At 39.1% G+C, this 15714-nt stretch overlaps 1 protein-coding gene across 2 annotated transcripts in view; it reads left to right on the top strand.

Moving 5' to 3' along the window:
- Positions 1-14688, top strand: part of LOC114138396 (protocadherin-15-like) — a 175653-nt gene extending 160965 nt beyond the window's left edge. Inside the window, exons 35-40 of one of the 2 annotated variants that reach the window (XM_028007618.1) lie at positions 7188-7209; positions 7737-7778; positions 7922-7995; positions 9989-10103; positions 10278-12162; positions 13264-13370. In XM_028007618.1, coding sequence (XP_027863419.1) covers positions 7188-7209; positions 7737-7778; positions 7922-7995; positions 9989-10103; positions 10278-12140 — 2116 coding nt within the window. In that variant the 3' untranslated portion in view covers positions 12141-12162; positions 13264-13370. Of the gene's footprint in view, positions 1-7187; positions 7210-7736; positions 7779-7921; positions 7996-9988; positions 10104-10277; positions 12163-13263 lie in introns of both variants that reach the window. The other variant, XM_028007619.1, reaches the window with a different exon arrangement.
- The last annotated feature ends 1026 nt before the right edge of the window (positions 14689-15714 follow it).

Below are 15714 nucleotides of genomic sequence, written 5' to 3'. Positions count from 1 at the left end.
TCCATCCTCTCTCCCATCCAATTAGGCCACTCTTTTGCTTTATGTCATTTCTTATATTCATATTTCTCCATATATCCTTGTGTTGTGACTGATTTTGAAAATGCAGATGTATGGACTTGTGCTTCATTAGCTATTTCTAGCAAAACCCAGTGTGTTTCAGTCTTAATATTGTCTTGTTTTTTTTAAAGCCATCCAAAGGATGGCGCTCTATTTTGAATATTTTTGAGGATTTTACCTCGTCAGACTAAAACTAAATCACAGGGCAAAAGCATACACAATTTTTCACATTTTGTCACATCACAGTCACAAACTTCATCATACTTTAATGGGATGGCAAAAGTGAACCATGCATTTGTAATACATGGTCTTTACTCTGAAAACCCTATTAAATTTAAACACGGACTTCAGAACTCCCCTAGTTACTAAATTGAACTCACCTGAGTGTCTTTTAATTCCAGTTGAACCAACTACTTTATAAAGATCTCAGAGGTCTGTTTAAGAACATTGGTCAACAAAACCCTCATGAAGGACAAATTTTAGGGTTAAAGCAACATTCAAAATAAAATTGATTAATTCTTCTCACATAGCAATAGCGGCGATGGCAGTAGGAGTTCACCCTGCAATCAGTGTATCAATGGTTTGATTCCTGGTCCACCCAGTCTTGTTGTTTGTGTCCATGGACAGGAGACTTTGCCCACCTTGCCTGTTGGTGTGGGTGAGAAGGGCAAGGTGGACCTACTATCCGCACCTACTTTATATTTCCAACTTTCTAGACAGTAATGATGTCAAAAACTCCCTAATTGTTAAGTCACTAACAAGAAGCACTGCTCTGTTAACCTAGCAACCCAAGCGGATCTCCAGCATGTTAGTTAGTTTTTAATGTCTGCTGGAATAAGAAGCCCTAAAACAGCTCATTATGAAAGGAGTTCAAAATAGGCAGAACTGACCAGACTGAACTCTTATTATCTTAGAATATTTTTTGCAAAGATTCTAATGTAGATGTTTTGTATAGCCCAGACACTGATCCTAACCTGTTCAAGGAAGCATAAGAGGTCATTATGCACAGAAAATCAACCAACCTTGGCAACCTTGGTTATGTAGACAAGTTGCCTTCTTAACTTTGAAGAGGGTGGAAATGGCAATAGCCCAGGTGGGTTGACTAGTTGTATTTGTGAACTTGGACTTTTATAGCACAATGATTTGCTTTTAAAATCTGTCACAATACTAATGAGCTTAGTTTGAATAGCACCGCTGCTTTATTCTTTTCAAACTTTCTCTGCATTCTCACCCCTCCACCACTGTTTTTCACCTCTTTTAAGTTCTTTTTTTCTTTTCACCTTCAACTTCTGCTGGGATAGGGCTAAAAAGTCTGCCACTGAGGAAACCAACCATCAGAGAATTTTTAGCACCCTCACCTATCGCACCATTGCAACCCACAGCAACGGAGCACTCCTTGTCAACTTGCCCAAATCAGAGAGCAACGTAACTTATCTCTCTGATGGAAATCCACTCACCACCCACAACCCTGTGTATGATGACAGCAGCCCACTTAGCAGTCCTGTTCTTTTTGCAAGGGAGGAGAATCCAAATGAAAACTGGTTTGCCTTTTCTCCCTCCCATTCAGCCGGGTCAGGGTGTGCCTGGTCAATGCCTGCTCGCATTCACAGAGGGCTGCAGGGCAACGATGTGTCAAGAAGGCAAGGTCTTATGGACCAAAATGAGTGGGAGCTGCAGCTTCTCCAAGCAGACAGAAGAGCCCAGCAGAATCTCAAGAGTGTGGATAGACCATACCTGAGTGACAGCATGGAGTCTAAGTTATCAGTTCGTCAGCAGGCCAGGCAGTTTGAGCAGCAAGCCTTTCAAGAACATAAGCAAAACAGAGACTCGATTGGCTCCCTTTCTTCCATCCTTATCAGAGATATGGACAGCGATGACGTGCTGGAGCTGACCTCAGAAACTCTGCTCTCCATCATGGATAACCCTCATAGCCCCATGCGTGTCGGCAGAGATGTGCCCCCAAGCATTATCATTACGCAGAAAAATCCTTCATGGTCCCCATCAAACCAGAGACCAACGCCACCTGTTCTGAGAAAGTTCAGCTCAAGCATCTCCAGCTACATGACAGTGCAGCCCTGTCAGATCACTGTCGAAATCATACCGGATCCACCAGAAAATCCACCGCCCCCTCCTCCTCGACATTCGCGGCCACCATCCCCACTCACATCTCCTCCACCCTCTCCACCCTCATCTCCTCCACCATCTCCACCCTCATCTCCTCCACCATCTCTTTACTCCAATCCACCTTCCTTTCCTCGCTTTGATGAACCTCAGAATACCAATCCTTTGTCGCCTCCTTCTTTTAGAAAGCCAGTCGCTCCCCCACCGCCCCCACCGCTTCCTCCTCCCTCACCTACTAGCAACCAGCCACGACCAGTGATCCAGTTTGTCCCGACCTCTCTACCACCTATATCCTCTCTTCGTCCAATGTCGGAGCGAAAATACCCTCCTCCTCTTACCTCATCAGAAAACGATATTGGGAAAAAGGAGCTGAAAGGAATCCTGAAGAACATCCAGAATCTGGCTGACATCGAGCGATCTGTTGCCAACCTTTATAGCCAAGTAGACAAAAACTGCAAGGTGCCCAAGTTTAACAAGAAGCCACAAGCGACTGAGGAATCAGATGGTGCTAACAAATGGCAAAGCTCTGATCCAGGTGATGAGCAGAGCTCGCCAAAACAAATCGACACCAGCTGTGAAATTCAAAGTGATTCAACAAGTTTGAACTGTGCTGAAAATGGACCAAGTAAATCAGACAGTGCAAAGGAGTTTCAGCCAACCAGCCAACTGAACACAAACAGCTCCGATCCTGCAGAACTCGGTGAACTCAATTCTTCTCAGTCCACAGTATTCTAGTTTTTTTATTATTATTATTTTCATATCTTCTTTCACGTCTGCATCTCTATGCCTGTCATTTTTATATTGTTTGTATGGATTATTATGTGCAGTATCTGACTCATGTCTAATATTTTAAACAATTGACAGTTTTTTAGACAAAAATGTTGTTGTTTTATTTACTTATTTTTTGTGTGCTTAACAAATTTTAGCAACTTGCCAAGAACATGTTAACAAACTTGCCGTACTACCTGCGTAATATGCTTGAAAGCTTGCAAGAGACATTCTAAAGGAAAATGAAAATGTTTGATTTTTTTTAAAGGTTTTGATATTAGTGTTAAAAATAAACTGGCATTAACATATTATCTAGGTGTGTGGTCTTAGAAAGGTGTTTGTTTTCATTTAACCATCTTAGTATTAATATTTCACAGCCACATTTTGTTACTTTATATCATATAAGCTCTAGGCTAGGCCCTAGCAAGCCGCTCAAAGCTCCCAGTTCTCATGTATGTTTCTTGATACTGGAATTTTACGTTAGAAATTTAAATAATGCCTCCTATAGAAATGTATAACTAATTTTGTGCTTTACACTATTACTATATTTCATCTGTTTTCTCTTAATTACCCTTAGTGAATGCCAAGTTGTAAAATAGGTCATAGATTCAATAAGGTTCGTCAGATATTTTATACTTAGCCACATTCAGAAAGATGCGGTGGTGTCCCTGAAGACGCTTGGAGTATGTAATTATCTGCAGCTGCTTCAAAATACATACAGGAAGGAATGATTTTAAACTGCAGAGCTGTAGGAATCTCTGAAATAGTGTCTCATGGGCAATATACACAACTGGATAATATACACAAATACACACAAATAATGTGGAAATATGTCTACTTGTGTGGATAAAAAATTTCGTTTCACATTCCCTTGGAGATCTCAGCCTCTCAGCTTGAAAAAGTAGTAACTATTATGTTAGCTCAATGAAAAAAAGGCTAATTGGAGACCTAATCAATTGTTATTCAAAGCCATTGCCTCTGGGACTATCAACAAGTGCTTTCTTCCTTTTTTCCTCTCCTATTCTTGTGACCCTCTGACTGTGTTTTTCTCCTTTACTTACCCTCAACTCTCTTCGCAGTTAGCTCTCTAATGCTTGGCTTCTACTAGGTAATCTTTGTTTTTGGTTTCCAGCACTCCCTACTAGATTTTTAGAATATTTTTTATGCAGTTGAGTTGTTCTAAATTCCATCCTTTTTGCACTTGGCCTCTTTACTTTCTCCACTTTTTATTTTCTCCCACTTACTTTTTGTTGTTTTTGTTTCATCTGTGATGCCCCCAGGCAAATGGACTTAGCATACCTCACATCCAGACCAATGTAATGTTTGATTCATCATATGTTACCCCTGATGGGCAGATCAAAGCCTAGCTAATTCTGTATTCCGTGTTCACTACATGGGGTAATCTCTTTTTTAAAGAGACTATCAGCTCACATGCTGTTTCTGTCAACCTGAAAGTGGAGCGAATCTGAATGGATAGTATGTTTTAGCATTCTGTCGTCATTTTTTAATTCCTTTTGGTTATAATTGATAATTTTTAACTGATCTAGAAAAGTATAGTTTTTTTAAATCCATTCAAAAAATGTTTCAGAATTATGAATTGCAAAGGATCAATTGAAGTTGTGTTTTGTGTGACAACAAAACCAGTATTAGCATGCTATGATAAGGTGTGTTTTGGAGAACAGTGACTATATGATAAAAAATTTACAGATACATCTCCCTCATACATCTCCACCAGATTTGCACCAAATCTTTTGGTGCATCATTAGTTACCATTGCACAACACATTAGTATGGTAGATTGATGGCACCACCTTAACACCACTCCATGGAGCAAAGTTAGATTTCTTTGATAACTCCTCCAGCTTTTTCGCTTTGCATGATATAAACTTAAAACGGTGTCCACTAACAATTCATAACCACACATGATGTGTTCCAAAGCCTACAGAACGTCGTCACCAATCCTTCCCAATGGAACAGGTAGTGACCATAGCTCCTGTTTGGATGGTAGGATTTCAGCAACACTTAAGACTTGCTGCTGTATCCGTGCTGAAGGGTACTGAAAGCACTTTCAAAGGTTTGCTTTATGCGCCACCTAGTGGACACCTGTGGGAATGGCATGTGAGCGTTGGCGATAAGGTGGTGATGGAGTTTTAGTTTTCTCTACACGGCTGTTCAAGTCTGCTTGCAAAAGTTATGCACATCAGGTTTCATTCTTAGCAAAACGAAGAAATCTAATGATCTCAATCTATTTCAGGATAACATTTCTTTGAAAGAACTGGAAGCTCTACTTTTCCCACCAAAGACTGTCCGTGTCTACATGTTTTGTTCTCTGTGTTCCTCGGATATACTATAGGACAAAGAATCCTTTCAGTTCGGCATGTGACTTGAGCTGTCACCATGAAGTTAATAATAATAATAATACTATCAATACTTTTTATTTCTATGTGCCTTTCTTGGCACTCAAGGACACCTAACATCATTTAACACAAAAACAGTTGCAATATTTTGATGCACCTCAACCACTGTGAAGCTGTGAATGCAACCATTGATTTTTCACTTTGCCTAGGGTGTAGGCCAGGCAGCTTTCATGTGTATATTTTGACTCTGCCACCTTTTCTCTCTTCCATTCAGCCAGGAGGGAGGAAAGGTGGCAGCCTGCTGGATGTTCAGCAGGCTCAACAACTGTCCACACAGTCCCATCCTTTATTTTCCACTGCCACCAATAGGCTGATCTTCCCGTTGGCACCATTTATTTGTTCTTAACAGACTACATGTATTCTATTTTTATTCAAATTGACAATTTTTAGGAAAATCCCGGAACCACCAGGCGATTTGTTTTTTTTCACTTTCCCACTAGTGTCATTTTGCAAAACAGTCAAAATGACACCATGCCCATTTCAGTGTTTAAGAGGGCATTTGGTCTTTTCTGAGGGAGCCAGTGGAGCAGCCAGCAATTTTTTAAGGGTGACCACAACCACATTCTCCCCATGTTTGTGGTTTTTTAATCTTTAGTGGTCTGTTATTTGAAACTTGTTTGTCTAATAAACTCATATAGCCAGAGATAAGTCAGCTGTGCCTGGGAGGTGTGGCATATAACCACAGGCAGCTCCACTGCCAGCTAATTTAGCAGTTTACTTAATTTTGCTAAATTATTTACTTTTATAAAGAAACTAACTTAACAAGACTTATTAACTTTCTCATTTGTGAACTCTACAGTAGAATATAATCTAATAATTTCAAATTTATTGTCTTAATGTGGTACTTAGGTCAATATTCTTAACTCGTTGTGCTTTATTATCTTCCACCAAGTCTCTTTGTGTGCAGACCTCCTAAGGCTGTTCACTGGGTTATTTTTCTTCATGTAGTATGAAGCAGCAACGGGTAACAGCCAAGCGAACAGGTCATCAATCAGATCCCATTCCCATCATCAGCTGTGCCTGGGAGGTGTGGCATATGGCTGTGCCCTGTCCCTGCCCCATGGTCCCTGCCCATAACAACAGATTACAGCTCTCCTGAGGAATCTCACATCATTGCCTGGCCATATATCCAAGAGCATAAAAGTGATCATTATTTATTTGCCCTGACAAGCTGGAGGTTTGAATGGAGTGATTTGTTTACTCGCTATTTTTCTGTGACTTTTTATTTAATGCCACTGCAGATGCCCATTGTTCTCAAAAGTAGCATTGAAATATTTATTTTATGTCTGATACACTATTGAAGATCAGCTCACTTCAAGTTAACATGAAAAATTAACAGGTGATGTTTGTGATAAAGAAAGAGTCCAGGAGAGGGATTGCTGTTGCTTTTGGTAGTATCATGATAGAAATCTAAAAATTAATAACTCTGACCACAAACATCTTATTGTATTGTCTCTGTTATGTCTGCCAGCAGCGTCCCCCACTATGACCATTTAAACACCGAGTCTCCCTTTACAATCCTTCTTTCTGTTTTGATGTTTGCATTCACTGCATCTTTCTTTCTCTCTTTTTAATTGAGATAGTGATGTTGGGGAAAAAAAACTGCTTTTATCAGCATCACAACTTTGCAACCTTTTGAAAACAATATCTGCAACTCTCATTAAACAGATGAAAATGCACAGTAAGTAAGGCTGCAGCTTCCTTACCGGTCTGCAGAAAATAAATACACTAGTGATGTAGACTTAGAATTTCATATTTAAAAGCACTTTAAATCTTGCTGTCACCCAATAGTCAGATGTCTTTTTTTTTTTTCTGTGCTGCTCAGGAGGCGTGGCCCTGGCAGAAAGGTAAGCAGTTTTGTTCTAATGGTGTCTGGTGGTGAATTATATCCCAATCGTCTTGCATGCAATTCATTTGATGGTGTTGTTGCTGTATAAAACATGAATAAATTAATTTAAAATACCAGATTTCAATTGTGTTAAACAATTGGTAGTTTTTACCTTTTTCTCTCTTTTTTTACATCTTTTACAGAAACCGGAAAGCATATTTGATTGTAAAAAAGCTAATTAAAAACCTAACAATATATCAGGATTCAAAATGTATATTGATTCTTATTGTTTAAGGTTTTAAATGTTAATTTCTGTCCAATTTCCTAATCATGTTGCTTTGTGACAATATTTCTTTTCATTCCTTTCTATTTTATTAGTGTTTTAACCTTTATCCACAGTGGTTTATAAAATAAGCCTATTTGTAAACAAAGATGAAAAGGGCTTTCTGACTTTTCATTACAAACTGGAAATTCGTCATGCGTTTGTCTCTTTCCTGGCTATGCCTCACTTTCATTGCCTTACCCTTTCTCTGCACTAACCTTTAGCAGCAACAACAACTGCTGAGGCCATCTCTTCTGAGACCAGAGGTAGAAACTCCCCTGCTTTCCCTAATTCATAGGAACTGCATTCCTTCTGTTGTATACGCACTCTTTACTGAGCTCCTCCTGTCTCCCAGCTATCTAGTTAAAGAATGCTGAGTAATTTATGTGTCTTTCTCTCTGAAACACAGGAACTCTCCATGGAGTCGGGCATTGACCCAGGCCAAGACTATTACGCACAGGACTATTATAATTATGACCAAGGGTGAGCATTGACTATACTGTATTAGTTCATTTAACAATGTTCTTAAAGTCTCTTCATGGTAAGGTCTTTCTTGGAGACGCGGGGATGATTTTCACATGTTTTCCAGAAGTATGGTTCATTTCATCCCACTTTTGCATTCCATACCCCCAGAGCTTGCATATCAAACTCTTCTCCAACCAAACAAGATTGTTTAACTGGATGCTGTCTTCACACCTCTGAAAGCATATTTTATTTTATTGTACTCAGGTTGTTTTGGCTTGCGTCTTATATGACCCATAGGGCCTGAAGAGGAAAAGCATGTCAATTGGAGGCGAAGCTGCTGCAGCGAAATTGTTATTCATTAGTCAGCTTGCTCCTGTCGCAGCTGACTTGCACCACTTTGGGAATTACATTGCAGTTTTATCAGAACAGAGAGGAACTTTTGCACATTACAAGCTTAGTTCAAAGAGAGGAGATCGAACTTATGCTTATGGTAATTCTCAATGTCATTACTCTCTAGCTTATTTTACGAGTCACCTTTAGCAATCCTAATTATAGTGTCTAAAGCACACTGACATCCATTTATAAGAAATTGTCACTGCATGTATCCAGTGATATGACCTCATGTTTATTGTAAAAACTACAAATGACAGTAGATGAAAGTGGATCCTTTGATGTTTTTATTTTTGCGATGCAGAGAACACTTACCTACTGGATAAGCTTTTAATCCAGCAATCAGCAGTTTGGGCTTCACAGGGAACATGAAATGTTGAGAGGGTTGTACAAACACAGATAGCCAGTGGCCTGTTTTTCCCGAGCCCTTTCCTTAATTTTGGATATTAAATATCTTACATATCAACTAAACATGGGAAAGTACAGTCATGCATATGTTTATCTGCTGAAAATCTACTAGATTAAATGTAATGTGATGCAGAATGTTCTCAAAGTTAAGCACAGTATAAGCAATATACTCGTATTTTACTTTTTATTTAAAGTATTTACATGTAGATTCCTTAGTGAGATTTGTAGCTGTTTTACCCATTGGGTTGTGCAGATAAAATTCATTAGTTGGGATCTTTAGGAGTGTGGATTTATAGTCATTATATTTTTAATAATCCTGAAAATGTAAACAGAATTTATCGCAGTGCCACTGAAGAAAGCAGTATTTCAACGTTTAGGGTTTGGGTTGAGGCTGACTGTGGAGCTATGTCATAAAACTTTATGTTGTCTTGGATCATGGTTTTCGCAGAGCGAATCCAACAGAAAATAATTTATATAAAGAATCTTTGCACACATTGATGAAATTCTAACAATATATTTAATCTTCTTTTGCTTTTTTTTTTTACATTGCCCTGCATTACAACATTTAGAAGAACACGTGGATAAGTTTATCAATTTATTGCAGTGCAATGCAGATTGTGTATGTCAAGAAACATACTAGTTAAATTAAATGACTATTTCTCATTCACCCCAGTCACTAATTCAATGATGCATTTTAATCTTGCTGTTTAATCACGCATTACTAGATATTATAAAAATGTTATGTAAGAGGGGGGCTTCAATTGAAACACTGTGACCTACCCGCAGTTATTTTGTGTTGTTGTGTCAAATTAGCTAAGCCACTCAGTGCATTAGCTTTATATCATTCTCCCCCTCTGGTGGCTTATTAATATCCTACACCCACACTGAATAAGGAGGCTGAATATATATGCACACTTCCGAATTTTATTTGGGAAATTGTTAAAACTATTCATCACTTCCTTTCTTCATCACAGATACCCATAGGGTACATTGTGTTGTTTCTGTGACATACAAAATAAAATACATTGAAATTTGTGGTTGGTATTTTTGCAAAACACTGCATACGCGTGTCTAGGGGCAATTCCATTTTCAAGTTGTGTACTGATATTTCTGCATATGGTTTATTAAAGGAACGGTTAAATAAACAAGGATTAAATGCAATGCAGAGCATTATTTAATACATATATTTATGTATGTTGTCTGTTTTTCTCAGATATGACTTTCCTCAGTATGGGAGTCGGAGGAGGCTGATAACACCCATGTATGATGAATATGGTGAGGTGATCATGGAGGATGATGGGTATTACTACAGTCCACATGGCCCAGAGGTATTACCGATCCTTGAATTGTATATTGTATATTTTAAGTACTAATGGTATTAGCAAAAACAACCATTAATATGCAGTGAATACGCAATCATTTAAATTGTATTCAGTGTGTGACACAACAATACCCTGGTTATATTATTACAAAGATTCCTAAATAAAATATGATTGTCTTAGGGCCGTGGCAGAGGCCGGGGTGGCATGAGAGGTAGAGGTCCACCAAAGAGAGTTGCCTTTAGGGACTTGCCACCAGAGGATGAAATAGTGCAACCTCAGGCAGCAGAGGAAGGTGAACCTTCTAAGGCTGCCAAGAGACTGAAGTCTGTCATGAAACTCAGCAAACTCCTGGCAGCCGGCAAGGGAGGAAAGCAACCATCTGATGCCGGCCCTCCTGGCCCATCTCCATGGAAGAAAGCCAAGATGCTCAAGATGTTTGGCGCTGGAAAGAAGGACAAGGATTATGCCAAACTGATGTCAGCCCGCCGTATTGACAGCCAGGATAGTCTTACGGACAGACCGGCAGTTATTGGGCCAATAGATAGCAAGTCGGATGCTCGCAGCCGGCTTAGCAAAGTTTTAAAGAGAATTACCATTGGCAACAAGTTGCAGGTCAGGAGGAAGTCACAGAGTAGTGTGAGTCATGGCTCAGCCACAGGCAGCGAGAAAGATGAGGAGGCTTCGCAGGCAGCCAGCGAGGATGAAAGGAAGTCTAAAGTATCTATTAGTGTGACCGAAAGTGAGCCAGAAGAAGGTGCAAGTGGAAGCAGTAAGGAGAAAGACTCTGATGAAGAATCCTCTGAGAAAAGTAGTGTTGACAGAGATTATCTTAAAGTTGACTTGGATAGAGATGACACAAATGAAAGCACTGTGGACTCAGAGGAAGAGCCTGATGAAGAGCCAGGTGATTCTGATGAGGAAAGCAGGTCCAAATCTGAAGAAGATGAGGAAACAGAGAAGGACTCAGGCAGTGAAAAAGAATCAGAGACTGAGGGAGAGTCAGAGTCAGAAAAGGAATCAGTGTCTGAGAAGTCCTCAGCTACAGAGAAAGAGTCAGAAACAGAGAAAGAGTCAGAGTCTGATGAAGAGTCCAGCTCTGACAAGGAAACAGAATCAGGAACAGCAACAGAAAAGGAAACGAGTACAGAAAGGGATTCAGCAACAGAAAAAGACTCAGATGAAGAGTCTGAGGAAGAAGAGGTGTCTGAAAGCACTAGAGAAAGTGGATCTTCTGCACGCACTTCTATAAGATCTTCAGCTACTGAGGCCAGCAGAAGGAGCAGCGCTTCCGCTACTGTTAGTGGGACTGACAGTAAAGGCAGTGAAAGTGCAAGTGAGAGTGGCAGTGGTAGTGTCAGAAGCGGTAGATCTTCCTCTAGATCAAGTGCGAGATCAACACAGAGAACAAGCTCAACAAGAGCATCCTCAGAGAAGTCCAGCGAAGAACTCAGTGAAGCTGAGTCAGGAACAGGGACAGCTAGTGACGCAGAATCGGGATCAGGGTCAGGTTCAGGGTCAGGAAGTGAACGGTCTTCATCTTGGGGGTCCAGCAAGAAAAAAACATCCGGTTCAGAGCTGAGTAAAAGATCTTCATCTGGCAGCCAGCATTCCCTTGGAAGTGAGGGGAGTTCTGCTGGCTCCCAGTCCACTGGTGGAAGTCGACTTTCTCGAAAGTCTCTCCTGAGCCATGGTTCAGAGGATGCAATCACAGAGGAGAGTGAGGATGAGGATGAGGAAGACTCTGGGACTGCTGATGAGAGCAAAGACTCTGCAAGTGAGGTCAGTGATGAATCATCATCAAGAAGATCTAGTGTAGTTTCTGAAGGCCCAGGACCCTCTGCTCCCTACCGTGGTCAGACTTATAGTCCTGAGATCAGAAGCACCTCTGATGAGACATACGGAGGCTTGTCCCCTATCACTGAAGTGGACGAGGACGCCATCTCATCTGATAAATCTTCAGTCAGTGCATCAAAGGGCTCAGAAGGCACTGAAGAAACATCAGATGGTGTTTCAGAATCTGAAGGGAGCTCAACGGCCTTCTAGCAAGATTTATTGTCCCTGTGAAGTAAGAGTGAATAAAATCAATTACCTTTGCATGCGAGTGAAAAATATTGCTTGCTTCTACAGACTGTTTCAAATGTCTGCTTTTTCTCATTTTCCCTGAGTAGGGGAAAAGCTGGTTTCCTACTGCACATTATCTGAGTCTGACTCTCCTTTTTCTAGCGTTGACTTTTTTCTCTCTTTGATGTTCTCTGTGTGCTTTTCATAATTTTGCTTTTTTTGTACAATATTGTAGTGCTATTTCTACAGTATAATTTTACATGTTCTTTTTTATATCAGTTTTCCCTGAATGTTAATATTATACTTAACTGAAAAATGGTTTCTCACTGTTAACTGACAGATGTTTTCTTAATATGCTCTTTAACTTTTGCTTGATGTCGTATAGTATGAGAAGTTGTTTTTTACTCAGGAAAAAAAAATCTGCTTCAAGAAATATCCAGTCTATGTATTTCACTGCATATAGAAGGGGAGAATGCAAAAACCTCTTCATTATTATGATGCTAAAATTAAAAATCAGTAGTGTGTTTTTTTGTTTTTTAGTTTTTATCCAGATCTCCAATTCACATGAGCACACCAAAACCTGAGCTTTCTTAAAATCCCCATTCTGGCATGTTTTTTTTTTTTTTTACCAAAACCATTGTGTGCATGTGGCACCAGCCTTGTGAATTTTTATTGCACATTACCAATCAGCTGGCTTAAAAAAAACTATTTTTTTCCATGCTTACAGGGTAGACATATTTAGTGATACCATGATTATTTGATGGAAATAATTTAACAATTGCAGGGACATTTGATGATTTTCTGTATTAAAATACGTAAATGAGACTGTTATCCATGTTTTTGTTCTCAGTTTTTGCATAAAACCAAGATCATCCTACCACTCCACGTTTACTTATACTTTCACATACTTTTTGATTTTAATGGAAACATAAAGCCTCAATAAAGAGTCTACAATTTTTGTTTGATTGCTGTGCTGTGAGAACTTGATTTCTATGCCTGCATTTTTATTTATTTTTTTTAACCACAACTTGCTCTATCTTCCAAAAAAAAAAAAAAAAAAAAAAGCAATGCATTGACTTTGACCTTTTAATTTTCTTTTTCACAGCCTGGAAGAAAGAAACGGATCAAACTTGTGGTTGATCGGGAGAACGAGTCCAGCTCTACAGGAGAGGAAAGCACTACAGAGAGTCAACAGAATAGACTGCCCAACAGTCATAGTAACATCAATGGGAATATCTACCTCGCGCAGAATGGCACCATCGTCCGAACCAGGAGGCCAGCCCATCTAAACAACCTAAAAATGGGCTCTCCGTGCCGACTAAGTAAGCATTTCAAAAAACTCGACAAATTAGGTGTGACTCACGAGGAACCCCCTCCTACTGTAGACAACGAGGCTATAGAAAACAACACGGAGGATGGAACGAGCTCGGGTTTACATTCTAACAAAGACGTAAACCTCAACACTCTGTCCTCTTGTGGCTCTTTGGGATCCACCATTACAAATCTAAAAACCTTTGGGTCCAAAGCCAGTATTACCAAGGCCATAACTGACAGCGGGCAGTGTGTCAGCGGGGAGCAAGAGACATCTGTCGACAACCACAACAGTAGTAGGGAAACACTGGAGTCACAACACAGTGACCGCACAATATCAGATGAAGAAGAACTGTGGATGGGACCCTGGAACAATCTGCACATACCTATGACAAAACTATGACTGGTCATTTACAAACTGAAATCCCCTTTTGTTCATCTTCTCTTGTTTTTGCACATATGTTAAGAAAATCAACTTGAAATGTGTGCCTCAGCTAGTAAAGCTTCAATCACTGACAGGTGGTTGCACATATAATCATATTTTATTGAGAGAATTATAAGACAGAGATTACTAGTACCAGATTTTTATTACTGACAGGGCTATAGTAGATAAAGACAATGAATGCCTCCAGCAAATTGAGAATTTTATGCGAGTCATGCTCGACTCTTAATTTCATCTCTTGAAAACACTGAATGGCCCTTTTTGTTAAACAGAGTTGTTTGTTATTATTCTTGTTTTAATCGTTAAACACGAGAGATTCCTGGTCATTCCAAAGTGTTGCTGAAGACATTTACAGATAAATATTGGTGATCAAAGAACCCGTAATTATGTAGTCTATGATAAAAATCAACATATTTTGCTATTTGTGTTTTACTTGCAAAAACTCCAGAATGTTGCTGATTATTTAATGTCGTGATCACTTGGAAAAGTTTTTAGAAATTTCTGAGCAATATAGTAAATTATTTTTGTCTATTTTATATCCAAGAGAGATGAAAAATCTACAATATCATTAAGAATAAATATATAAACATGACTGCCATCGCTGACTTTCAACAGTGAAACGTGGCAGTATGGTCATAGTGTTTTTATATCTGCATTTGTACTTATAGAATGTGGTATTTTCAATCCCTTTACATGATGCAGATTCACTCTGTTCTTGTCATGAGTATGGAACACCAAAATTGGTGTCACATTCCACAATAAATCTCTAATCTGTTTCTTTGTTCAGAGAGTAATAATTGCAAGCATGCATCAGTTCTCCAATTTGGTGCTGCACTTTATGTAAAAATGACCTAAAAAGAAAATGCTAAAAGTTATTCACAAACTAAAGTAGATTTATTTTCTTTATCTTTAGCAGCTGCACGAGCACTATGTTTGAAGTTAAAAAAGACACAAGTGCAGTTTTAATGTTGTTCCCAACAGAATGAAGATTGTTCATTTAAGTGGCTTTTCACCAGAAAGAAAAGCAATGAAAGGTCACCAAGCAATCACATAAAAAATGTGCTATACATCTGAAACGTGTCTGGAAATTCCAATATTACGTTCACTTCCTCACCTCGTAAGCTGACTGAAAGGAAAAAGTTTTTTTCATCATACAATTATCTGAAGAAAAATGCTGAAAGAAATACTTTTGCATTCAGAGACCAACTGTTTCTACTAGTTCTATCAGAACACCATATAAGACACGTGCATAATGACATTCAAATAAAAGTTTCCTGCAGTCAATCAAAATCTTAAAAATACCAGTCAAAATTGCAGACTGCAGAAAGTTTTGTTAATAAAAGGGATCAGGGACTGAATGCCAGAATGAAAAGTCTTGAAAAGAGTCTCCAATTTGTCAGCTGGAATAAGTTTTCACGCTGGAACAGAATTTGACTCATACAGACGCCTCACAAAGTTGGCCTTTCAGGTAAAGTATTTATTGTAAAATCATGTTATTCTTTGAATTATTCATAATCGTTTTTAAATTCAAGTTAAATATAATGGGACATTTTCTATGTGCATCTACCTGGAACATGTTTCCAAGTTTAAAGTGTAACTGCAAATTGAGCTATTAAGTTGTAAAAGCTAATGCACAGATTTTATGCCTCACCAGTTTTAAAAGGTAAATAACCTGTACTTGTATAGTAATTTATCACTTCCAGATGCCCCCAAAGTGCTTCACGCTACATTCAGTCATTCACCCATTCACACACTGATGGTGGCAAGCTGCTGGATTCTAGCCACAGCTGTCCTGGGACAGTC

This window comes from Xiphophorus couchianus, chromosome 22 (genome assembly GCF_001444195.1).
Source record: "Xiphophorus couchianus chromosome 22, X_couchianus-1.0, whole genome shotgun sequence".
Classification (NCBI taxonomy): Eukaryota; Metazoa; Chordata; class Actinopteri; order Cyprinodontiformes; family Poeciliidae; genus Xiphophorus; species Xiphophorus couchianus.
The sequence above is the reverse complement of the archived record's forward strand: the minus strand, read 5'-3'. Positions and strand labels throughout refer to the sequence as shown.